General features: G+C 35.5%; 2 protein-coding genes across 2 annotated transcripts in view; one reads left to right on the top strand and one right to left on the bottom strand.

Annotated features, from left to right (window-relative positions):
• LOC136855655 (lysosomal cobalamin transporter ABCD4-like) overlaps nucleotides 1-15,953 on the top strand; it is a 39,664-nt gene extending 23,711 nt beyond the window's left edge. Inside the window, exons 7-14 of the mRNA XM_067132863.1 lie at nucleotides 171-303; nucleotides 935-1,063; nucleotides 5,293-5,448; nucleotides 8,445-8,521; nucleotides 10,908-11,059; nucleotides 11,722-11,909; nucleotides 13,418-13,560; nucleotides 15,456-15,953. Coding sequence (XP_066988964.1) covers nucleotides 171-303; nucleotides 935-1,063; nucleotides 5,293-5,448; nucleotides 8,445-8,521; nucleotides 10,908-11,059; nucleotides 11,722-11,909; nucleotides 13,418-13,560; nucleotides 15,456-15,720 — 1,243 coding nt within the window. The 3' untranslated portion in view covers nucleotides 15,721-15,953. The remainder of the gene's footprint in view (nucleotides 1-170; nucleotides 304-934; nucleotides 1,064-5,292; nucleotides 5,449-8,444; nucleotides 8,522-10,907; nucleotides 11,060-11,721; nucleotides 11,910-13,417; nucleotides 13,561-15,455) is intronic.
• Ilk (integrin linked kinase) overlaps nucleotides 1-24,433 on the bottom strand; it is a 91,465-nt gene extending 67,032 nt beyond the window's left edge. The window contains exon 1 of the mRNA XM_067132862.1: nucleotides 24,342-24,433. The gene's annotated coding sequence lies outside the window, so the exon portion shown is untranslated. The remainder of the gene's footprint in view (nucleotides 1-24,341) is intronic.
• Between the last annotated feature and the right edge of the window lie 486 nt (nucleotides 24,434-24,919).

The following is a 24,919-nucleotide window of genomic DNA, read 5'->3' as shown; positions in this document are numbered from 1 at the left end:
GCATGTCAATTGCGTATGCACTGTGTGTGTGTACCGTGTATGGTATTAGTCAAATACGGTAGATCTGACTTCAGAGTTAAGTGCTTACCTCTCAGAAACTGGAGTACTTTTGTGTCAAAATCTATTATTAGTCGTGAGTATGTTATGAATATAAAATTCTAAATTTTCAGGTTTAAGCACATGCAAGTGCGAGTGAATGCAGAATCAGTTGCCTTCCATGTATCAGGCTCAGTTGAGTCTCGCAAAACAAATCAAGCATTAGATCTTCTTATACGTTCGCAGCAAAAGCTATTTAACCGACAGGTACTGTAACATATATTAATTGCTGGACTTCCAAAATTTTTTTGCTTTGTGTTAACACAGTCTATTATCATTCTGAACTGTAGCTCTTAAATATGCATTGGTTTCATTTGATTTGTACATATTCTGTTTACACTGTATTCATATGCAAATATAAACTCAGATAAATGATATGTTAAACATTAAGGTTTTCAGTCATCTTTTGTATTGTCCATGTTTAAAGAACATCAGTTTTGTCATGAATATACTGAAATGATATGGGGCTTAAGGAAACATCGAAAGGCAGCTCTTTACAACATAATCCCCCCCCAGTCTCAATCTATCATTCCTTTTACTGTACTTATTTTCAAAGTCTCTCTCCCATCTTATTTTCCACCCTCTCGTAACAATTGTTTCATAGTGCAACTGTGAGGTTTTCCTCCTGTTACACCTTCAAAACCTTTTACTCTCGAGTTTCATTGTCAGTACTGAATGAATGACCTCATTAGTCCCAGTGCTTGGCCTTTTGCCTAAATTATATATTCCATTCCATAGCAGTTTAAAGATGGAAATCAATTATTATAGTTCTTCATATGGTGAATTTACCTACTGTATATTTATTATGCAATGTATTCACAACCTTTTATGTTTTCAGATATGGTTGACTTTCTTCAAAAATATCTTGGATTATTTTGGCTCCATTGTATCGTATTTGGCTATATCAATGCCAATATTCAGTGGCAAGTTTGATGACAGTCAAGATATTTCTACCATTGTTAGTGCTGTGAGTATCAAGGATCCTTTTTGATATGATTGTTGTTTCATAGTAAACTTTCCAAATTCTCATACACTTTCCAAATTATTGAAATTCCAAGGAATGAAAAAGTGAAAACCCTGCAATTGCATAGTAAATGGATTTTCCAGATAAAGGGCACATAAGTAAAATTAAAGTACAGTACTTTTTTGTTATCAGATGGCATAAAAAGTTCAAATTCCTACTGTAGTTGCCAAATCTTGTAACTGGGAGCCATTGTACTTCAGAGTATGTGATGCTCTTGAAAGTTATATTATGAAATGAATATAATTATACCATTTTGTAAAACAAGTAAATTAAAATGTGAGAAAAATACAAGTTATCATACATTTTAGCTATTGTACAGTAAAGCATGGGGAAAGAGTGATGTGGTAATAATTCTGATGAATGACACTCAAAGTGCTTTGCAAAATTTTTCTTTGATTGCTGTCTGTAAACTTATGTTCGTGCTAAGATACTGATTTTAATGTAATTTTGAAGCAGATTACTGTAATAGTATTTTATTTTCTATGTTCAGAAAGTAAAACAGTCTATACTGCACTACAAATAAATCTCCAAAAATAAGTAAACGAAGATAAATTCTTTTGCCGTGGACTTTGCAGAAATTTGGCAAATTGTCATTGTAATTATGATATTTTATTTCTGTTTTTGTTAGCTCTTACATAGTAAAGTGTGAGAAAAAACATGCATATCTCTCTAGTGCTTTTACACCTGTGAGAGCGTGTAGTGTGTGCATGTGTATATGCAAATGTTATAGTGTCACTGCCCACTAAATGACAATGACATTTATAAGCAAATGCATAAATTGTAATGAAAGAATGTTTCTCTGTTATAATATGACACAGTTGATGATGAATAAATAGGAAAAATTATAGTAACAAGGCACATTAGAGGCTTGCTTGCATGTGACATGTCAGCACACCACCAGATTCTAAAAGGTATAATTCATAGTGGATAGTGAATGGCAGCTGTATGCTCCCCACAAAATTCATTAATAATGGTGAGCAGTGTTAACTGTTTGATTATAGAGCCAAGTATATCTGGTCATTTAGAAGCTAAAAGAACAATTAAAAATTATGAATCATGAAAGTTAGTACTTGTTTGAGAGAAACCTTTATGAATCATGAGAGTTAGTACTTGTTTGAGGGCAGCCTTTGCACTCATAAACAAGAATACAAGTCTTTTGCGGGGAAGAGTCAAGTCTGGGAGTGCAAGTTTGCTTGTTTAGGAAGTTACTAAGACTGTTGAGTGATAGCAAAAAGACACTAGGAAACAATAGAAGAGACTCTTTTAGGGTAGGAGAGACTCTGTAGCCTTGGCAGATAACTCTTTTAGAAGGACACTTTGAAATAAAACCGGCAGGTATTGAGTAAAAGGTTACTCAATACAAACCTTGTTCTCCAACCTTGGCCTATGCTATAGCCATTGTACCATGGCCTTCCATGATGTTGGGTTTGGGTTTCCTTGCCATTGGGTACAATCGGGCATCTATCCTCTTTTTCATTCACTTTGCTGTTTTTTCGAAAAGTGTGTAGGACAGGCTGATTAGAAAACAAGAGTTGCTTAATGGATTGTAAGGAAGGTGCTGTAGTCTTGACCTAATCTTTTCCTTCTGAGTGAGATATTTCTAAATCCATCCTGACTGTCCTCCCCCAGTTGTTGTGGCAAACCTGACATATTTCTTTTGTCTTACAAGGTGTGCCAGCCCCACCTTGTCGACCAGTTGCTTCTGGTGCTTTTGTCAGTGACATATGGTCACGTTTATTTATGCTTTCAACAGAATTTTTGTAAATAATGTAAATACTATACTGTTGTTGTTGATGGTATTGTTGTTTATTGTTCTGTTGATTTTTACAATGTTACTTTTGTTATGAGTCTGTTTATTAGTTTTGATACTGATTTTAGGTTGTTAATTTTAATTCTCTCGTTAAACAGTGAGCTGAGCCCCTGGCCTGTTACTCATTGCAGTAAGAAAAATTGCAATACTTTACTCAAATATTCAGGGATTAAGGTCAAGTTTTCTTGATCTGCAGAGATATACCCATAACTATGATTTGATGTTTTTATCCAAGACTTGTAAGAAGTAACAAGCCAAAGGTTGAGTTTTTAATCCTGGGATTTGATGGCCCTGACTTTATTTACCATCGTAACATCCCACATGCACAAGGTATGGCTGTATACACTAAGTCTGGACGACCTGTTTATTGTCAGGAAATTTTGGAGTGCAGTTGCCATGAAGTTCTTTGTTTTAAAATTTTCGCTAAGTTCTACAATGTTACGTATTTTCTGTTTACGACTGTCTTTTGGAAGGGATTAGAATGGCTCAGTCACAGGATTCAATAGCTTCATTCATTATTTGTGGAGACTGTAATGCAAAGGGCAGCGAGTGGCTAAATTCCAATTCCACAGATCAACATGGCTCGCCTGCTTTTGAGTTCTGTGTCTCCTCCAATATTTTTTGTTCAGCTAATTGAGGAACTCACGCACATTTCTTGTAATAGATTAGACCTCATATTTGAAGATGTTTCAGCTATTGTGAGGTCCAAGATCTGTGAATATATAGGCATTTCTGATCATGGTGTCTTTGAGATGGACATATCTGCCAATCATTATATTCCTAATGCCACCATTGGAAAAATGGTCTGGCCAAAATCTAGAGCCAATTAGGATCACATTATTGAAGCTTGTCAGGCACTTAATAATTCAGATGCTATGTTAGATCCTGATCACTATAAGAAATTAAATGAAATACTTATAGCTATTTTCATATGTCCCTAGAAAGGTCATCAAATTTAGGACAAATGACCAGCTGTGGTTTGATGATACAGTACATATAAACGAGCCTACCATGACAGACAGACCAAATTCAATGCATGGAGATGAAATAATTCACATGAAAATGACACCATTTTTGTTGACTCTTGCCTTGTTGCGAATAGAACTTATCACACAGCTGAGAGAAATTACAATAATTCCCTGAAGAGGAAACCTGAAGGAATTAGATTATTGTAGTTCTTTAGGCTACTACATTTGTTTCTCTCTCTAGCTTCTTGCTAGTGTTCCCCACCAGGAAAGCCTGGTTTCCCACTAGAATGGTACAAATGGTTACCAGAGATAACAACGGTACAGATTGCAAATGCACCACAAGAAAAACATTTTCATAATGAAGTCTTACATGCCACTCCAGTAAAAATTACTTGTGCATCTAATAATAGTTCCAGCAAATGCTGGATGAAAGTTAGGTACTGTTTGTAAGGCCTCATATATTTATAACAGTGATAAAATCAATGCAACCTGTGTTAGGTCATTTGTGCTTCCTTTACTTACTAGGCTAGTGTTCTCCAGTGTGGATGTGGTAGGTTTCTGTTTCCTAACAGTAGCAGTTATGACTGGACCATTAATGGATGGTCTCTGGTTTGTCACTTTTTCATGAGTTGTTTTTGAACAGAAGTCTTTCACATTCGCAATTGATCCCTGATACCCTTTACCAGATTCGCTGAAAAGCAGCACCGATAAGCAGTAAATGCGCTTGCTGTTGAACTTCTCAGTTCCAGAGGGCCTGTATTCCTCATACCATTGGACTGGAGCAGCCTCCCAGAGAATGTTGTGCAATTGGAACTTCAGAAGTTCAAGCGAAGATGCAGTGCATTATTACCCTAATACAAATCTCCTTGCATTTTAATACATTTTTATCTTTATGATTTGTTTTTTCTTGTTTAATAAGTGAGATCTCCTCTTTTTTTATTTCCCTTTACCTCCTCGTACTTGCTAATGAACACCATATTCTTTGGAAGGCTGAATTTCAAGTCTGTGACTCCTGTGACTTGTTCCATATGAATAGGTTTCATCTTCTAGATAATAATAATAATAATAATAATAATAATAATAATAATAATAATAATAATAATAATTAATAATAAATATTGAATTAGATGGATCTGATAGTAAAAAAGTATGAAGGAGACTTAAAAAAAGGCTTTGGAAATTGAAAGCTGTATGGATAAAAGCTGTTGTAGTTTTTGAAGGGGTGTATCAGATATGTTTGAAGCTTTCATTTGGAAAGACTGTCATTTGTCTTAAATGGAAAATCATTTGAGAAGGAAATTTTTCATTTTTCTGATTGTCTCTGTACAGCTATATGCATTTTAGTGTGTAAATAATAGTGTTGTAATAATGTCCTATATATTGTCTAATTTCAGTATTCCTTTGTTTCGATGTACCTAGTTTATAGCCTAACATCTTTAGCTGATCTCACAAATAAAGTTGTGCTGTTGTCTGGAGTAACACATCGAGTGGCGCAGTTAGTAGAGTGTCTTCTGAAACTTCAAAGTGATTGGGACATTTCAACTTTACAGGTAAGAGTTATATATCTTATGGACAATTTTGAATGATTTTAAATACTGTACTGATGCTATTCAAAAACTGCTTCTTTCTTCTCATACAACACTAATACTACTACTATAATACTACTACTACTACTACTACTATGTACTACTATTGTATGGCTATATCTTAGGCAATTTTAGCTCTCAGAAAACTTTTGAATGATTAAAGGTATCAGATGACACAAGTGCAAGAGATGATACTGCTGATGGTACTTTTATTAAGGACTTAAGAGTTTCAGAGCAGCTTGTGAATGGTTTTAATTTACATGGTCTTGTTTACACACTAGTTACATGGTCTTGTAAATGGTGCAAACTGTCTCCAGCCTAAAATGTAAGTTATCTGAGCTTCATCTAGGAAATCAGCCAGCAAAGAGACAAGTATTGAACCTTCGTGACATGGCCATCTGTCATCAGTTTTGGTTGACCATGGTCTCTCTCAGTCCCTCTGCTGCAACTGCTTGCTCTTTGAGAGACAGTCATGATTATAGATGCCATCTTTCTAGTATACTACATACAGTATAGTTATATTATTACTAGTTGTATGTACTCTACATAGTCTACAATGTACCCAAGAGTACTGATTGAATAACATACTTACAGTGAATAGTAATGCAGCACACAGTAGACCTTAAATCATTAACAAAGCTGAACTGTCAAAGAGCAGAATGGGAAAGTTATGAAGTGAAAAAAACAAATTTAGAGTGAAAGTGCCATCTGTTCAGAGTCAGCTGTCTGCCAGTTCAAGACTGCTGTATCCAGTAAATTAAAATTATATTTAATGGGATCAAACAGCCTAGATGAGTTTGATGTTGTTAAAGCAATTAGGGACACAAAAAGCAAACAGACTGTAAAGATACAGTCGTCAAAGAAGATGAAATGTCTCAGAAAATAAAAAATTGCAGAGTGAGAAGTCAGAGACAGGGATGCATCTAGAGCAAAAGAAAATCCAACCGCATTTTTTGCTTACTTCAACAGTTGAAATCTAACAAGAGTGCAATAGGGCTTTTAAAAGATAAAAGATGGCAATGTTATTAGTATAGATGGAGATATGCAGACATATTTGCCATTGTGTGCACTTAGGAAGACATTTCAGAAATTTATACATGTCCCAACAACTTAACAGAGAAATCAGCTGTTTTGGAAAATAAAGTTAACATAAATTGCTCCTCGCTCTCTGATATTTGCAAAGCATTCTTTGAGCAATGAAAATTTGTGAAGTACTGGAAACTGGAAAAAATAGCACCAGTGTTCAAAGGGGTTCCAAGGATGAACTAGAGAACCACATGCTTATTAACTGGATTTCAGTTCTTTGAAAAACGTTAGAATCTGCTGTAGCAGAGAACATAACAAGATATTTTGAATCAATCATTCTAAATCTAGATACCCAGCATAGATTCCTTAATGGAAATCAGGCTTAGTTAATCTTTTAGACCTCATCTGTGACATGATTAGTACATGTGATAAAAGTGGAGCAGTAGATATGCTTCTTCTTGAATCCCTAAAGGCATTTGGCAGTGTGCTACATGAAAGATTTATGCTAAAATTAAGAATTCTAGGTATCAGATGAAATACGAGACTGGATAGAAGGCATACTACGAAATAAAAAACAAGGAGTTGACATGATTTGGCTAAAAGTTGCAAGTGGAGTGCCTCTGTGTTTGATGCTTGTCCTTTGCTATTCATCATCTTCAAAAATGATCAGGCTTTGTTCTGACTAGCAAAATAAGGAAGTTTGCACATTAAACAAAAGTGGATATCAGCCTGACTCAAAATACTATTATTCATCCGAGAAAATGAGTTAGCTATCGCGAAGTCATCTGAATTTTTAAAAAGATATTTTGATCCTGTGTAAATTTAAAAATTTTCAACAGATGCTCCCCCAAAATATCATCGACTTTATTCCTAAAAGTGCTTGTCTTAACTAGTGGCTCAGTGATGATGATAATACAACAACAGTTACAAGAAGGCCAGTGGAAAGTGGCTGAATTGATAGTAAAATGGTATATGCAGTTCTATGTAAAGACAGTCATTCACATAAGTTTAAAAATAAGAATGTAAGGTATGACCCACTTAACAAGGAGTAGTTATCAAAAGAAACATCTGAGTCTGTAAAAATCATTAGTGGTATACCCTTCTCAGAAATGTGATGTATAGAAGTAGAAATGAAAGCCCAGAACAAAAGGCCTTGCTAACTTTGTACAGTATACTAATTAGACCTCACTGAAAGTATGGTGTCGTAAGGGTGCCAGTTAGCGGTAGGGCATAGGAAGATTAGAAGCAGCATATGCGAGAACTGCCAAACTGATACCATCAATAAGACAACTTGGATATCAAAGAAGGCTAGATCTAGTACCTCAGTACAATATTAATTAACAGGTCACAAAATAACAAAGACTACATGAATATATTTATGTGTAGTAGGAACCGAACTAGATTCAGTGATTTGAGACTAAAACTAAAAGATTCAGCACCTCCTACTGTGAAATTCTTTATCAGATAAGATATCCTCATTTTGGAACAGACTATGAGTCACTAGTCAGTTCAAGAACAGATTTAAGTAATCAATACTCATGGACTATAGTTATTTGTATTTTTAATTATTTTTAGGTGTTCCTTGTATGCAACAGTGCTGTGTATTTCTTAGGAAACTCTATCCATTTAATACTATGTACTTGATATCAGATATTTACATCAATAGAATATTAAAATAGGTATGTATTGTTGGGATCCTTTCATTTTAAGGAGTATACTTAGAGATGCAAAGCACCTAATTTTAAAAGCCAAATACTGTATTTTTAATACAAAAGAATACAAAAGGGATTGGCCATTTTTATTACAAACAAATACAAAAGTGATAGAGGAGATTCAGTTTGCCTTTGCTAAAAACTTAGAGCAAAAAGAAATGTAAGCAGCCGCTTTTTTTAATTTACAGATTGAAGTATATTGAGTTAAAACATTTTTTCCAGGCATCATCATCTTTTACCAACATTACCCAGAAGTTCCGAAAGTCAACTGAACCTCATACATCTTCAGATGATGCAGAGTAAGTAAAACTCTTAATGCTTTTTTTATTATTGTTATATTTACTGCATAGCTGTACAAAAAGGGCTGTGCCATGTTTCTGTTAAGTACAGTAGTAGTTTATGTGAAATTACAGTTAATCTCCAGTTATTTACAAAATTCTCATTCAGAAGCTTGTTTAGAATCTTCGAGGAAAGCTTTTTCCTCACTTAGAACAAACAACCTAAAGAGTAATACAGGCAGTCCCCGTAATTGGCCGGGGTTCCGTTCCGACGGCATGAAGATAAGCGAAAGTCACCGATAACTGAAAATCAGTGATTTTCAGCGCTTATCGGCGCCTCTGTTAGGTATGTATCGGCACCAATACCCGATTATCAGTGTCAGTAAGCAGAAGTTGGTGCATATCAGCACCAAAAAGTGCCAATTTTTGTTGCAAGACAAGCCCCGTAAAACCAGATCGCCGATAACCAGGGACTGCCTGAACAGTACTTGAAAATTGTGGATATTCACATACAAGTAGATATCATCAAGGCCAAAAATAAGGAGTGTTAAGAAAAGAAGAAAACCCACTCCTTAGCAGAACTTTGAATTCCAAGAAGGGTTTGGTATCCACTGAGACCCTACTTTGATAACCATTTGAGCAGTAAAGGGAGAATAAATCAAACTCTTTTGATTTCAGTAGTCTGTATGCTACACTGTCACTTGATGATCGTATTAGACACACTTGTTTACTTATTATATAACTCTGCCTTCTGAGGGGTTATTTAGAGCAATGTTATTTATTTATCGTAAGAGTTAATTAAATTGGATGTACTTATCATTTCTATGAAAATTTCTTAGTCTTATAATTATATTGATAACATTACAAAAAATTCATTATAAATACAAGTTTTATTGATAGCTGAAGTAAATGAACTGCTATTGACCATGTCATTAAGTCCATAAGGATAGGCAGGTTTGAATTTTACAGCATAGTAATTTACCACTTCTAATCTTCTTAGATTGTCATCCTCAATGTCTACAATACTGTCCTTTTCAGTCATTACTATTACATAAATAGTAATGATTTCTTGTGGTTATTGATTTCTCAGTGTAAAGGGCAACCTGTCCGACCCACATATTTAATGCTATACATGCTACATTCAATCAGATAAACTTCATGTTCTCTTACATGTAGGTATATTATCACAATCACTAACATATTTAATGTTAGTGACAGCTGGGCATGTTTTACGTCTTTTGTCATTACACTTTTCCAGAAAGATAACTGGTTTATGTTGGGTAGTAAGGTAAAGATAAATGAAATTATAGATGTAGAAATAGAAGTATATTATGTAGAAGATGATAGCATACAGTGAAACTCAAAACGGAAACAGTAATAATTAGAACTAAGCAGTAGGAAACTCAGAATAAGTGTAGAAATAAAGTAGACTTACTGGAATTCACTAGAAATATAACTAAAGATGGTTAATCAGTAATAACTAGTATAATCAGTGGCAAGCCAGCATTAGTCATCAATGCTAAGTAAATTAATATTTAGGTTGTTAGAACAATAAAAACAAAGAGCATAAGAATAGTAATATAGTAAATAAAAATATATATTATAAATATATAAAGAGAGGGACATAAGCAAAGGCAATACAGTAATCAAATGCTTCTTCATATGATAGTCAATTAAATTCTTCCTCATGTTTTTCACAACATTGTTCCAAATCTAGACATACAGAAGAATGTCCAAGTCTATGGCTGTTCGGTTAATAATCCATAACTGAAGTTTCATCTTGTCATGATAAGATAGTCTCAGAACTGGCTGCACAGTTTCATGAGGGCGTAGTTCTAGGAACTTGAGTGGGGAAATGATAGGGTGCAGGTGTGCAGGGATAGTGCTTTTAATTCTATACTAGTGCATCCTGGCACCACCCTGTTGGATGTTGCCCAAAATTCGCTTAGAAAAGTGCCTGGTATTCATGTGGATTTATATGGCAAGGTAGCTGCAGTGGAAGACTACATTTTGATTTTTGGGACATCATGCATGTTCAAAACTAAAGTATCATCAATGCTTACATTCAGCACACCCTCATTCATATCTCTTCATGACCTTCGGCCTGTAAAGAACTTGATTTAGTATTAGTCAGAAATGGTTATTCCAACAAAAAATGATCGGAAACCCCTAAAAGTATGTGGTATAACAAGGCAAGGAATAGAAGAAATCAAAGTAGCATTAAGGATTTTTCTTAAACAAGAACTGAAAATTCTACTAAATTAGCTGCAAAGAACCTAAACACCACTTGTTGTGTGCTGTGTAAGGAACACTGTAACTGGTACTATCTTTTGGGGAATAATAATAATAATAATAATTTCTGTTTTCAACATAATTTTTTATAATTATTTATATCAACTGATTACAGGTGTTTGGTTAAAAATGATGATGATGATGATAATGTCACCCAAGTATTTGGAGGAGATTACACTGCTCTAGAGTATGCCTTCATTTTAAATGATGTAACAATTATTGCTCCAGGGGGCAATGAACCACTAGTGAAAAGTAAGTCTCATACATGTATTTAGTGATGTTAGTCTGAATTTAGCATTAAGAATTTCTTTTGTGGAATGATGTTAAAAAAGACTTTTAATTGTGTGATCTCATAAAATATTGCTTGTAGTACTGTTAGTAAATCAATAATCTTAAACGCAAAAGAGATCACCAAGAAGTTTTTGCCGTAGCACTACACTGTATACAGTATATTGGTACTGATTTTGAGTAAATGGTTTTTTTTGCCCACATATTTTATTAGATTGCTTCAGAAATTTTTAGTCATTACTTAACTGTTATTTGGATATTACCATAGAATATTTTCTTTTCAGATGTATACCCTTGTTAGCAGTCTATATATTTATATGCTTAAGACTATCTTACCATTACACACTTGATGATTTTTGTGCTTTTGTGTCATCAGCCAAAAGGTAATTACTTTTGTTCTTTGCATACAAATTATTTTTTATGTGATGTTGCAAACCAGTAGTTTTTAAGGACAGCAAATTATGATGTGTAAAGTACAGCAAAACTTTTCCTTTGATTTTTATTGCGCTGGTAAGTATATCACAATTATGAAGTCTTTATTCATGGATTCATCCATTCACAAATTTTGCAGAAATAGGAATAGATCTGCCAGCAATTGCAACTTATGCCTTTTTGTTGTGATTTCAGATTTTCATCTAGAGGTAAAAAAGGTGAAAATATTCTTTTCATGGGCCCTAGTTCCTCAGGCAAGTCCAGTATCTTTAGGGTAATGCTTGGCTTGTGGCCTTCATCCCATGGTACAGTTGCACATGACTTTGCTCCGGGCCCAAAAACTGTGATTTTTGTGCCTCAGAAACCAATGTTAACAAATGGCTCACTTATTGAACAGGTATGTATTATAAGTGGATGTTTACTCATTTTCATACACAGTGTTTTCATCCACGTGTTTTACACTAGCAGTATTGTTGAAATGGACAAGTAATGGTAAAAGAATAAAATAATTTCAGTAATTGTTCTTTTTTGAAATGGTTAGCCTTTTTCATGAACAATATTAATTCCTGACCTAAAAGCTTGTATGTGATGGGTAGATCATAGAGAACCTTCATCTTTCAACTTATTATTTGACTTTTAAATACCCCCATCTCTCTCTCTCTCTCTCTCTCTCTCTCTCTCTCTCTCTCTCTCTCTCTCTCTCTCTCTCTCTGTCTCTTTTGTCTCTCTCTTTTAGTGTCTCTAATTATATCTGATAATTATAAAATCTCAAGAAATGTTTTAGAATTATGATAATGTAATTTAGTTCCATGATCTTCTTAACTATAAACTACTAGATAATGACAGAAAAATAGACAAAGTTGTTGGAGAAGCCTGACTAGTGCTTGTGTAGTCCAGAAGTCATAAAATAAATAGTCTGTGTAATTATTTGATTATCTATAAATGACAATGTTTTTTATTAATCTTTTACATAAATCATTTTACAAAATTTTATGGATAATTCACTGACTACAAAAGACCTAAATGTTACAATGCTCTAAAGATGCAAGACTTTCCATAATGTTATTCTGTGGATGCTGTCAGATGCTTTCAGTGACCAAAAGCCATGAGAAGGGTATTTTTAAATTCCATACACTGCTGCACAATATATCTTGACATAAATGTTTGATCTGTGCAATTCCTGTCTCACCTAAAACAAGCTTGTTCATTCTAAGCTTTTTAGGAATTTTTTCTCCAGTTTACTGAAAAAAACCATACTGAATATTTTCATTACAACTGAATAATGCTTTTGGGCAGTTCAATTCATGAAGAGTTAGAGGAATTTATTTCTGGTGATATAATGTGGTTTCCACAATAAGCTGTATCGTCCCGTTGCTAAGTAACCAATTGGTTCTTAGCCAGTAAAATAAAGTCAATCCTTCACCAGCCCTAGGAGCTGTTAATCAGGTTGGTCTGGTAAAACTAAGGTATACTATATACTATATAGTTATCCCACCCTGTCAGGTTACTTTTCTTGGGTACACTAGCTATGACTTTCAGTTCTCTATTGGCGAGCTTTCTTTTCTTGTTCCATAGTCTGCAAGAACTTTAACTGCATCAAACTTAGATTTTCTGTCAACTGTTTTGTAGGGGTTTTTAATTTCAGCTTTAGTTAGGCTGTTGAAAGTTGGTGATCACTGACAGTATTTGCTCTTCTGTAGCTCCTAACATTCCTTAGTGTTCTTATTTTTCTCTTGATTAATAGCTATGTGATTTGTTTGGCTTTTTCATTTAAGAAAATTATTACATGATTATATAATGCAACATTGTTCCTTGATTTTATTGATTCCACAGAGAAACTTAAGAGCAAATTTCAGAATTATATTCACTGGAAAAACTATGAGAAAATTATTTTTATTTTTCCAGATAATCTACCCCTTGAGGCTGGATCCAGGGAATCCTTTAAGTGACGATGTATGTCGAGGAATTTTGCATCTTCTGCGGGAACTGCACATGACTGGTCTCGTTGAGAGATGCGGTGGCCTTCACAGTGATCCAGACTGGAACTGGTATGTTTTTGCAATTCATTTAGCATTTTTGCCTTCTAAAGAAGCCTAATGTTTCTTGTGTGTCTTCAACTTACTGACCTTTTTTTGTAAAACTCTTAAAATTTTAGTTGCCCTCTTAGTTGTCTAGTATGTGGTTTCACCATCTTTGTTGCTATTATTAGTTTCGTTTATTTTGTCATCTTGTATTTCAGAAGTGATTAAATATGCAAACATGTTCTAGTTTTACAAGATCACATGCAGTTTATTCAGTTCCATTCATGCAACTAATTTCCACAGAAGCAGAGTGATCATAAAAGCGCCAAAGCCACATGTTTACTAACTGTATGTAAAGAGCAGTAATCTTGACAAGAAAATAGAAAAGTAACTATTAAAGCTATCTGACATGCATCTCATTCTATCAGTATGTGAGTGAATAAGCCATCCAAAGTCGTGCAGTTGAGAAAGACTAATTTTTCGTTTTAAATATCAGGAAGAACATTTTGAAAAGGAGCAAAATGAGTGTTGGTATTATAAAACCATCCATTTTAATCAGTCCATCTGTCAGTGCATCCAAGGTCCCTCTTTACTTGTACAGATGATGTTAAATCATAAACTTCACATATTATTCTTTAGTGTTTTATTTTTTAAATATATATATTCTATAGACACAAATGAACAACAGAGGAATGTACTTCTTAAGTTCTAGAAAACAGATTAATATGGTTTGGCCAAGTGAGAAGGGAAGAGGAGCAATTTGTTAGAAAAGTGGTAGGTTTGGAGGTGTCTATTTGCTTAGTTTTGGGAAGGCTGCAAAGATTGCAGAGAAATGGTATATATGAATACTTGAAACAATATTCAGACAGAAAATAAAAGGAGTGCTAATGTAAATATGTGAATGGTAGAGATCCCTGTTGATATAACTGGAGACAGTAAACACATATGAAACTGTTTTGTTTTAGTGTCTTGGTTTCAAGGGGTAGGATTAACAACAAGGGTGAACTATTGTCCTCTGTCTATACTGTATACTTGGCAGCACTTTGCTTAAATTTTTGGAATATTTATTTGGCTGTTGGTGTCATTTATTTTTCTTACATTTAGCAAGGCTCAAATAACTACTGGTCTGTCTTTGGGAAGTGTCATAGCCTATGTGGTATGACCTTAAACAGTCTTTAATTCAAGTTTCCTTGCTTAATGGTACACACAGATATTTACTTTATTCATATTGTCAGCATCTGTCTATACTGTATATTCATACATTGATTGCTATTGTGATATCCATTATTTCTCACGTATTTTCATGTTTATTAGTTTTTATGCTGGTATATGTTTAAGGATTTAGTGTGTGCTATTTGTGAAAATTCAGTTACTGTATGTACATCAGAAAGGTTGAATTGGTTAAGGAAATCAGTTCAAAACTAGACAGTATGAAGCTGCTTGACTTCCATTATGTTTTAGGAGGAATGTGGTTAGGTTGATTTGGTGGAATAAAAATTCTCGTAGTAGGTTTAATTAGTTCCTGTAATAAGGAAGAAGTCTAGTTGAAACTACTCAATTTGTTCCTTCTGTACTTGGATTCACTCTTCCTTTGATTTTAAGTAAAGTGCAAGCATAAATCTACTTTCACTGTTTATTATAAGGTATGCATATGATCCTGAAGAGTAGAAACAAGTCAGTAGGATAAGTACTGTTGTGTTTTTATGAATCATAAATTACATTGACACTAAGTAAATGTGGTGTGTGAATCAGTAGCAGTGAAATGAAGCTAATTAGTTTTAAGAATTTTAACCTTTATGAGGTTTTGAAATGTTTTGTATCTTAAAGCCACTTTAAAGAATGCAGTATTTAGATATAGCTATGTCATGTGTTCCTATTTTTAAGCTATTTTTTTATTTATTTTCCCTCTCTGTGTTTTACAGGGATGATGCCTTATCACCTGGAGAAATGCAGAGAGTGTGTTTTGCTAGAGTGCTTTTCCACCGACCTCAGTTTGCATTACTGGATGAGTCAACAAGTGCTCTAAGTCTTGACGTTGAAAATTACTTGTATCAAGCATGTTTAGACCTCAATATAACTATAGTTAGCATAGGACATAGGGAAACTTTGTTAAAGTATCATGACACTTTAATTACCCTTGATGGGAAGGGTGGTTGGAAGAAAGATGAAATCCGTGCTGGCTCTTAAAATTCCCTTTATTTTTCAGTGACAATTGTACAAAGAAATGCCATGAAGAGAAATCCTTGTACAGTATTTTAGATATTATGGACAGATAATTTTTTCTCTCATTTTTTAGTATTTAATGTTTTAACTAGGTTATAGTATAAAGAGTTATGACTATGTTTTTTTAAAAATAAGGACAGATTACAGAGTTCCTTACCTTGAATTCCAGTAAATATATAGCTTATATAGTGTATTCAGTATAGTGTTTCCATTCTTTCCATGACGTATTGCAGTATGTGGTGTTGTTATATTTAGAAGAAAGATAGTTACTGGAGGCAATTTAGATGGGCATATTTGTTGTAATCATGAAAATATCAGCAGTATCCATGGAGGACATGGTATGGGAGAAATGGATGAGGAAGGAGAACAAATAGTAGATTTTGCAGTAGCCTTGATGTGGTTATTAACAACACTTTATTTAAAAATAGCAACTGTGGAACATACATCAGTGGAAGGAGACAGACACAGATTTTCTGATCTATAGAAGTCATCTAACTGAAGTGAAAAATTTTAAGGTAATAAAAGGGGAGAGTGTTAGTTTGCAAAATAGATTAGTGGTGTCAGACTTTTTGATAAGACGAGTTGGAGGGGGAAGAAGGACAGTACAACCAAAAATCAAGTGGTGGAGGCTAGAGGACCTTGTGATGAGAGAAAGATCTCAGGAACTGGTTCTCGATACATCAGTTTACCTGAAGACATACACACCTGGTTGATAGAAAATGATTCTTAGAACAGCAGAAGAGTCATTGGGAAAGACTTCTGGTAGAGGTCCACTCAGTGAAAAGGAGAACGGGTGGTGGAATCATGATACATGAGAAAAAATCAAGAGGATGAAGGAGGCAAAGATAGCTTATGATCAAAATGATTCTGAGGAGAATCAATTTGCCTAGAAAAGTGCAAAGAAGGCTGTAGCAAAGGCAAGTGCAACAAATTAGTTGTATGAGAGAACGGAAACACTGGAAGTGCAAAAGATTATATATAAAATAGCAAAAATTAGAGATAAAGCAAACAAAGGTCTGACATACATCAAGCAAATCAAAGATGAATATGGAAAAGCTCTGTCAAAGGAGGAAAGTATAAGAGCAAGATGGAAGGAATATTTTGAAAAGGTATTAGATGAAGAAAACCCCAGAAGATTAGCAAAGGATGGTAACCCACAAGTAGATATGGATATCAGTATACAAGAAGTAGAGGGCTCTAGATAAAATGAAGCAAGGAAAAGCAGTAGGTTTGGAAATGTTTGGGAGAGAAAGGAATTGATATGTTGTGGGACCTAATGTGTAGGATCCACCATCAATAAAAACACTGGATGGCTGGAGAAACAGCCTGATGGTCCCAATATATAAAGGAATGGCAGCATACAAGACTGTTGTAATTACTGATGATAAAACTGATATCCCATACAATGAAGATCCACGAAAGAATTATTGAAGAAATAATAAGGTGAGAAACCATGATAAGTGAGGAACAGTTCGGGTTCATGCCAGGGATGGGTACAGTAGATGCTATATTTGCTTTAAGAAAAACTATGGGGAAAAATAGAAGGACCTTCACTTGGTATTTATTGACTTAGGAAAAGCATATGACTGTGTACCAAAGCAAGAAGTATGGAGGTGTTTGAGGGTGAAGGGTGTCTCTGAAAAATATGTTAAGGTGGTACAAGATGTTAATGCAGAAGCAACCTCAAAGTGAGGGTTGGTCTCCATCAAGGATCAACTCTCAGCCCCTACATCTTCAACCTTGTGATGGATGTTATAATATCAGATGCCAGAGAGGAGGTCCCCTGGAGTGCTCTATTCACTGATGACATAGTGTTGATAGACAGGACTAGAGGAGTTGAGCTGAAGGTAGGAAGGTGGAGACAGGCACTTGAAGATTGATGGCTCAGGATGAGTAGGATAAAGACTGAGTATCTGTGGATGGGAGCATAAGGAAGACAGGAAACAGTGAAAGTGAGTCAGGACGACATCAAGAATGTCAAAACTTTTAAATATCTGGGATCAAATCAAATGCATAAATGCCATCCCAAAGGTCAACACTACAATTTATATACATAATATAACCAACTCATTGTAAATATGAGGCTCTCTCCTAGAGAACCATATGGGCCAGCCAAGTCACACGCCTTGTTCATATCAGCATATAGGAAACTGGTGTTTTTAAAGTGCTCAATTTGAATTTGGTAGGGTAAAAAACCTGAAGATTGTCAACCAAATGACAATCAATTTGTAATGCCATATGTATGTAGCTTTATGAAGGAAACATGATATACCCTGCCATCAGTGAGGAAAGCTGCAGCCAATAACAGCCCTGCTATGTTCTCCAAGCAACTTGTAGCTGTGCCTTGTGTCTTATATTTCCTTGTGCTTCCAGCATCAGTTCAACTACTGTGCCTGTCAAGTGGACATTGAAGTTGACTCTGTTACAGACTTATGGCTTTTTATCCATTTATTATTCTTAAATTCATATTCCAGTATATAAGTTTTCCAAATGGAAGAGGAATGTATATGCCGATGATTCAACGGAGTTTGATCAGGAAGAAAGTTAGATTGATTTAAAATAGTGAAGAAACCCTGGAGATTCTTAGAACAAAGCAAAAGAAAGTGGTAGGACCAAACACAAGGTATACTGAATTACCTAGAATGACCAGAACCTAGGCAAGAGTATTTTACATAGAATGACCAGAACCTAGGCGAGAGGTAATTCATTGAGAAGACTCAGAAATACATGAAGGCAAGAGACATTTGTCCTGCTTGCAAGGATGATGTTTTGCTTGTATAACTCACAAAACTATAACAAAGTCTTCAAAAACTTTTGGGTGCTCAGGATACTTATATAAGCAGCCTAAAAGATCGTGTAAACGATGAGAAATGGAAGACATTCAGGAGGCACACATGAACCTAAATGATTAAAAGTGAGGTAGATTTGTTGGTTTTGTGTATGAAGCTGTCCTTCAGTATTTTTGTAGTGTCAGAAAAGATGGTGAGAAATGCTTTGCACAAGGTAAACAAGTTTCAGTACCATTTGTCCCTATGATAAGGATTAGGGAGCCTGAGCTATAGATCAAAGGGACAGAGGCCCAGCCCTGAGGGATCACATAAAAGAACCTCCCAGTTGATGCATCACATTACACATGCCCCATGTTCCTTGCTCCTGACTGTAATATCTGCAAACTGTACAACATTCATTCAGATTATGTATTGCAAAATAATCATCTTATTGAAAAAATGACAGGAAATTACAGAAAAATATTCAGAAGCAAATTTAACATTGGATTTGTGCTGACAAAAGCAGATATGTGCGATTTTTTGTTTTGATTTTCAACAAACCTTTCCCAGTCCCAAAGCTTTCAACAAATGTTTTATTATTTACCATATGGACATTTGTGATTTCGAGAGTCAAGTGGCACCTATGTACATGTGAGATGAGGCTCTATCCAAAAAGTGATCCATTAAAATAATTCTATGTCTCACAAGACCTAAATTTCATAATCAGTCAGTCAATCAATAAGTGGACTGAGAAAATTTACTGGGATAAGACTATTGAATGCTGTTTACTGATAAATGTGGGGCCACAACATAAACATGAATGTGTTGTTGTTCCTCGTTAGGCTGATTCATAGGAAGATATTTATTTTCATTGCCCTTCACTGACTGGTTCTGGGTCATTCCCATAATGATTGTGATTACTCCATTGGTTGTGTTGAGTGACTGTGAGGCTATCCAAGGTTTTGTGAGGAAAAGAATGTTTATGATGCACAGGGAGGATTTTTGATGTAAGGTTGCTGCAGTCATACATTACAGATGTACAAGTAAGCACATGAATTCAGAGATGTCTGGATTGTATCATTCCACTTCAGTTACAAGGAATACTGTAGCGAGAGTTGTGTCTCATAAAGTGAGATCAATGCAAGATGTGGAGATCCCTCAGAATTACTATGGCCCCATTCGTTTAGACCATATTTTCTCAACCTTTTTATGTCTTGTGGCTCCCTCCAAGCTAATTTTTGGTGTTATGGGCCCCTAGAGTCATAAATCAATTGACATCATAATCTGGATGAAAATTTTATATGAAAACTCAAAAATATTCATGTGACAACAAGGAGTCCATTTACAATTAATACTGAATTGTTGGGAGAACTCCAAATTTGATACTGTACTGGTAAGTAAATTTTCTTTCCTTTCTATTGTTTGCTGTAATATGTCTGGTTTTAATGGAGTAATTTGCTGTTCATTTACTAGAACTAATGCTTTAAGGATTATGTACCCTTGAAAAGATCTTGTAAATTTTCTGTTATCAGTGAAAATAACATTCATGAAATAATAATTGCAGTTTACCAATCTGACCTAACATTTCTTTTTTGGGGCCCACCGTTGCCCCCCATTTTTCCAGTTTTATCCTGTAGCCCCTGAAAATTTCTCAGGGTCCTCGGGGGTCCATATGGCCCACATTAAGGAAGCATGCTTTAGATCCTCAAAACGTGAAGGATATGAAAGATCTTCTCTACTTTAACATGGTTTACTCCAGGAGTATCTTTTGTGATCAAGAAAGAATGGTGAAGATGCAACCCTTGCAAAGCCCAGTCAAGAGGAGGAGGATGACAGCAAGGTACAGTATTCTACTACGTGTAGTCGTTCCTCCCTCTTCTTTCCCTGCATCACATTGAGTGGGGTTGCACACTGTACTGGGTGAATATTAAAATGTTCGGTAGGTCAGAGAAAGAGTTTGGGGAAGGGTTGGGGGTGAGAGGGCTAGAGAGCTGGGTGGATAGGGAAGGGTAGGCTTTTGTCTTCTTGAGAGCTTTTGCAGCCGTTATTGGTTTTAAAGCACTGCATCATTTGACATGTCATCATGTGGCACTTTGCTTTTAATGGGCTGAGAAAGATGATGCACAAAAACAGTTTTGGCTGAATTTCATTAAAAATGAGGTGGTGTATTTGAAAGCAAATGATGAATTTTTATCTAGATTAACCCATTTTCTAGATTGCAGAAAATTTCAAAGCAATTCAAACCATGACGGTACTGACCACATTTTCATATATTATTATTTCATTTTGTCTAGAAAAGTAGAACAGATTATATTTTGAAATGTAAATTGATTATATCCTTTAGTGTTTGGTGGTGGCAAGGTTTTAACTTTGTCTCCTTGTTTTCCTATTTATGAAAGCCATTGTTTCCACTCATCTCAAACTGGGCGCCTCATATAGTACAGTACAGTATACATAGACTAGTATGTAATTTGTGCTCACCACAACTGGAGTTTGTAGCGGGAGGTTTACTCTTGTGTATGATCATTAATCCATGCCATTAACCTCCTCACCACAACTGACATAAGTCCTTTCTCTTTTTTCTTTTAAAATGGAGCTGAGTAATTAGTAGTTTGAATATTTTTTACTTTGTTTTTGAAAATCACACTGACTGTCAAGTAGCACATGCGAATATTCCTCCTCTGTACCCATGTGTTGTTAAATAATCCTTAGTTATTCCCACATGAATACAAACCATCACCTATTGTATAGGAGTATCTTTCACTGCAAGCTGGAAACCTGTCAAAACTTGTAACAAGGTGGTTAACCAGGTGGTTAGGTGGTTAAAAGGTGGAGAAGGAGGGTGAGTGGGGGAGTATCCCTCACTCTACGACAGACACACCCACTTTTCTTTTGGCTGCAGTAAAGAACAGACATGCTGCACTAATATGTAATGACTGCCAGTTGAGAACTTTGATTCTTGGATGAGCATTGCTCATTGCCATTCTCTTTTGTTTAATTATGTTGTTCTTTTTTATTCTTACAGAATAAAAACTGAATGTCACCATTGCCCTTCATGGGCAGGTTTTTGTCCTCTGTCGACTTTCCTTGTCTACTTGTGTTTATGCAAGGGAATTCACTGTAAAGACTTCTTTCGAGAGAAATTTGTCTGGGATTTGCCAGTTTTCATTAGCAGCTGTGCAGTTCTCTTACTTATATACTAATATTGACTTTTCATGTGTCCATAAGGCTTAGTCATTTTGGAAGTACCTGTGGCATGACCTTCCTAGTTAACCTGGCAGAGGAACAAGACACTGCTTCTGCATGCCTACCCTTCTTTGGGAAGGGTGGGAGCACTTAATCATCAGTGGGGTGATTGTTACTCCTAAGGTAGGGTTGGGCTGCAATGCCAGCTCACAAGACACAAGGTCTGCTTTTGTCTTGTCTCTCTGTGAGCACTTGGGATTGCATCAAGTTGAGGCTGTGTGGCTCACTCACCTTGCCTAACCACTAACTTGTGCTTTGGTGTTCTTTGACTGATCCAGAGATGAGAACAGGTAGAAATTAACCATTTGAGAATCTGCTAACGTCTTGTTTCCAATGACAAAATGGTGTCATACAACAAATCTTTTTAGCAAATTTCATGTCAATTTTGCTCTCTTTGATGTTTTCAATTTTTTGGGCATACTGCAATAAAACAGGTTTTGACGCAGGTAAAACCTTTTTCTGGTAGCTGCTGTTCGTCCTCAAAGGAGTTACAGTCTCATTGCCCCCCCAGGGCTCTGTAAGACAGACTGACCAATTACAAAGAATTCTCTTATAGTTGGTCTTGGCTAGAATAATGTGTGTTGGCACAATATAGAATATTAAGGAATCAGGACAGGAGAGCTCTAACTCCTGTCCTACAGTGACTGCATCGGCTTTCACGAAGTCTCACATGCACAGATGTGACAACAACACAAGTCGGCAGCCATCTTCATTATACGCCACGTCTGTGCAAGATAAATGTTCCCGAGTCAAACCATGTTTTTTGATAGTGTAGCCACTGTTCGTCCTCAAAGGAGCTTACAAAAGAAATTGACAGGTGGCAAGATGGCTTAGTTCCTAATAAATAAATCCCAACAACTCAGATAATTTTTGGTCTGAGGTATAATCACAGGTTATTAACCCTTTTCTTTATTCCGGATACCCACAGGGTTTGGCAAAAAAGAAACAACACACAGACCAATGTATGTATTATTCTTTATAGTTTGAAGGTGACTTACTTAATTATGTAGGGTCTGGCTGCAGAATTATTGTGCCTTCCCCAGCAATATCTCGGCGTCAACACCACTCTCATGGCAATAGTGTTTCAGAAATTTCTTATCAAGGTAAAGTCACAGGTTATTAACTGGTTTTTTATCCAGATACGGATCAGTGTCTGGGAATAAAGAACATGAGACACACGAACCTATAAATGTATTATCCACTGTGGTTCTACAGTGACATACCTAATGAAGTCGGGACTGGCTGCAGGATTATTGAACCTTCACCATTTCAGGAATACTTCCTCTAATAACCATTCTGTACACTCAAAGACTTCTTAGAAGGAAACATTTCCAAAGAAAGTTAACGATGTACTCGCCTTTTGGATGCCATACAACTTAGGAAATGAGTGAGGGTCTGCCTTTTAAATGAGGGCCACTAAAATAATTCTCAGCCCATGTAGAGAGATTCAAAGTCAGCTGTATACTGCGAAATGCAAGTTCACAGCAAGCACAATCTGGCAGTGTGCCTTGCCAAAGACAAATTTTGGGATCCCCAAAAATCTCAGAAAGGCTAAAATTTGGTTGCATCATGGGTGTATAAACCTGCAGCAGACTCAGCATTCTCTTTTTAAATCAAAGGACCAATTTCCTGAATTCTTAACTCATGCTGTAACCAGGAGAGGGGTTATTTTTTGAGGAAAGGAAAGGAAAACACACTTAAGAAAAAAGGTGCGAATTGCTAGCATTCATTCGGTACATGGTGTATCTTACCTTGGAATTTGAAACACAATCAGACATCAAAATTTGTCTGTTGTAGGCTGCTAATAATGGGAAGATTCTTCTGTTTGGGCTACAAAATGTTTTTATTTGTGTGCGGTCCTTAATCACAGCATTACACCTTGCAGAACTTTTTATTTTTCTAATCATCATACCATGAGTCTTCACCAAGACAAAAAATAACTTAGCACATACGGCAAGCCATCAAAATTCACTCTGTTAAACCACAATCAAGCAAACATCCTATAACTGATGTTGTGGTCCTAGACAATGGGTTCTTCTCCCCTGGTAAATCGTCTTATTATGAATTGTACTGATGAGTCTGGAGTGTACATAAATATCAATTCTACCTGATGTCATTTACAATTCATGTTTTGCCTCTTTCCTCACGTTATTCAGTGCCAAAGTTGAACACAAGATGATTTGATTGGTTTGACCATTATAATTACTTCTTTCCTAATGAACACCATATTCTTTGGAAGCTTGAATTTCAAGTCGGTGGCCCCTGTGGTCTTATTCCATATGAATAGGTTTCATCTTCAGAAGAATGATATAATAATAATAATAATAATAACCAACCATATGCTCAGCGACAGAACTTGCTTTTATGTCTTTTGTTTACATCTGGGGTTGTGAATCTGCCCAGATGATCAATCACAGCCAGCTTGCAATATGAGCTCGGCTGCTCATTGTAACCTACCCTACGTTAGTTTCTCACCAGATATACACTGAGTCTCAAGGAAGGATTTTGGTATTATATGAATCACAGACCCACAAGAAAATATCATCACTGCTAATTGAAGACTTTACTTACCTTTCCTCTTTGAAATATGCACGGTGTCAGCCAGTTCCCAAGAAAAAGTGATCTTTCCAACCCTTCCAGTTACCATCGTAATGCTTTAACCTATACTATCCCTAATGGGCTTGAAACTTTTCATTGTTAATTCCCCTGTCATGATATACACTTTGGGTCCTATCATAGCTTGTGTAAAACAAGATTTACTGGGGCCTTTCTTATCTCGATGTTTATCAGTATTGCGAGCATTCATAAAATCTTTTGTTGTTACTCTTGATATCTTCAAGGGTTATAACCGTGGCATAAGGCTTCATTTACTTTTATAAGTCACTTCCCTCTCACATCTTTATTATTTTACAGAAAACTCATTTCTAGCTTTTAACCTGACTGTATGTTAACATTGATCTGCGCTCTCAAACTTTGTCTCCCAACCTCCTCAGAAGTTACGCAAATTACAATGATCAACATTATCTTGATTATCTGAATGTGGAGCCTCATTTTTCCAAAGTTAACTGCTCCAAAACAGTTACTCCTATTTTCCTACCATTCAGTTTTTTATTTAACTTTTTTTATAAAATATGTCAATCAACATTTAG

Source organism: Macrobrachium rosenbergii, chromosome 32, assembly GCF_040412425.1.
Source record: "Macrobrachium rosenbergii isolate ZJJX-2024 chromosome 32, ASM4041242v1, whole genome shotgun sequence".
NCBI classification, from domain to species: Eukaryota; Metazoa; Arthropoda; class Malacostraca; order Decapoda; family Palaemonidae; genus Macrobrachium; species Macrobrachium rosenbergii.
The sequence above is the reverse complement of the archived record's forward strand: the minus strand, read 5'-3'. Positions and strand labels throughout refer to the sequence as shown.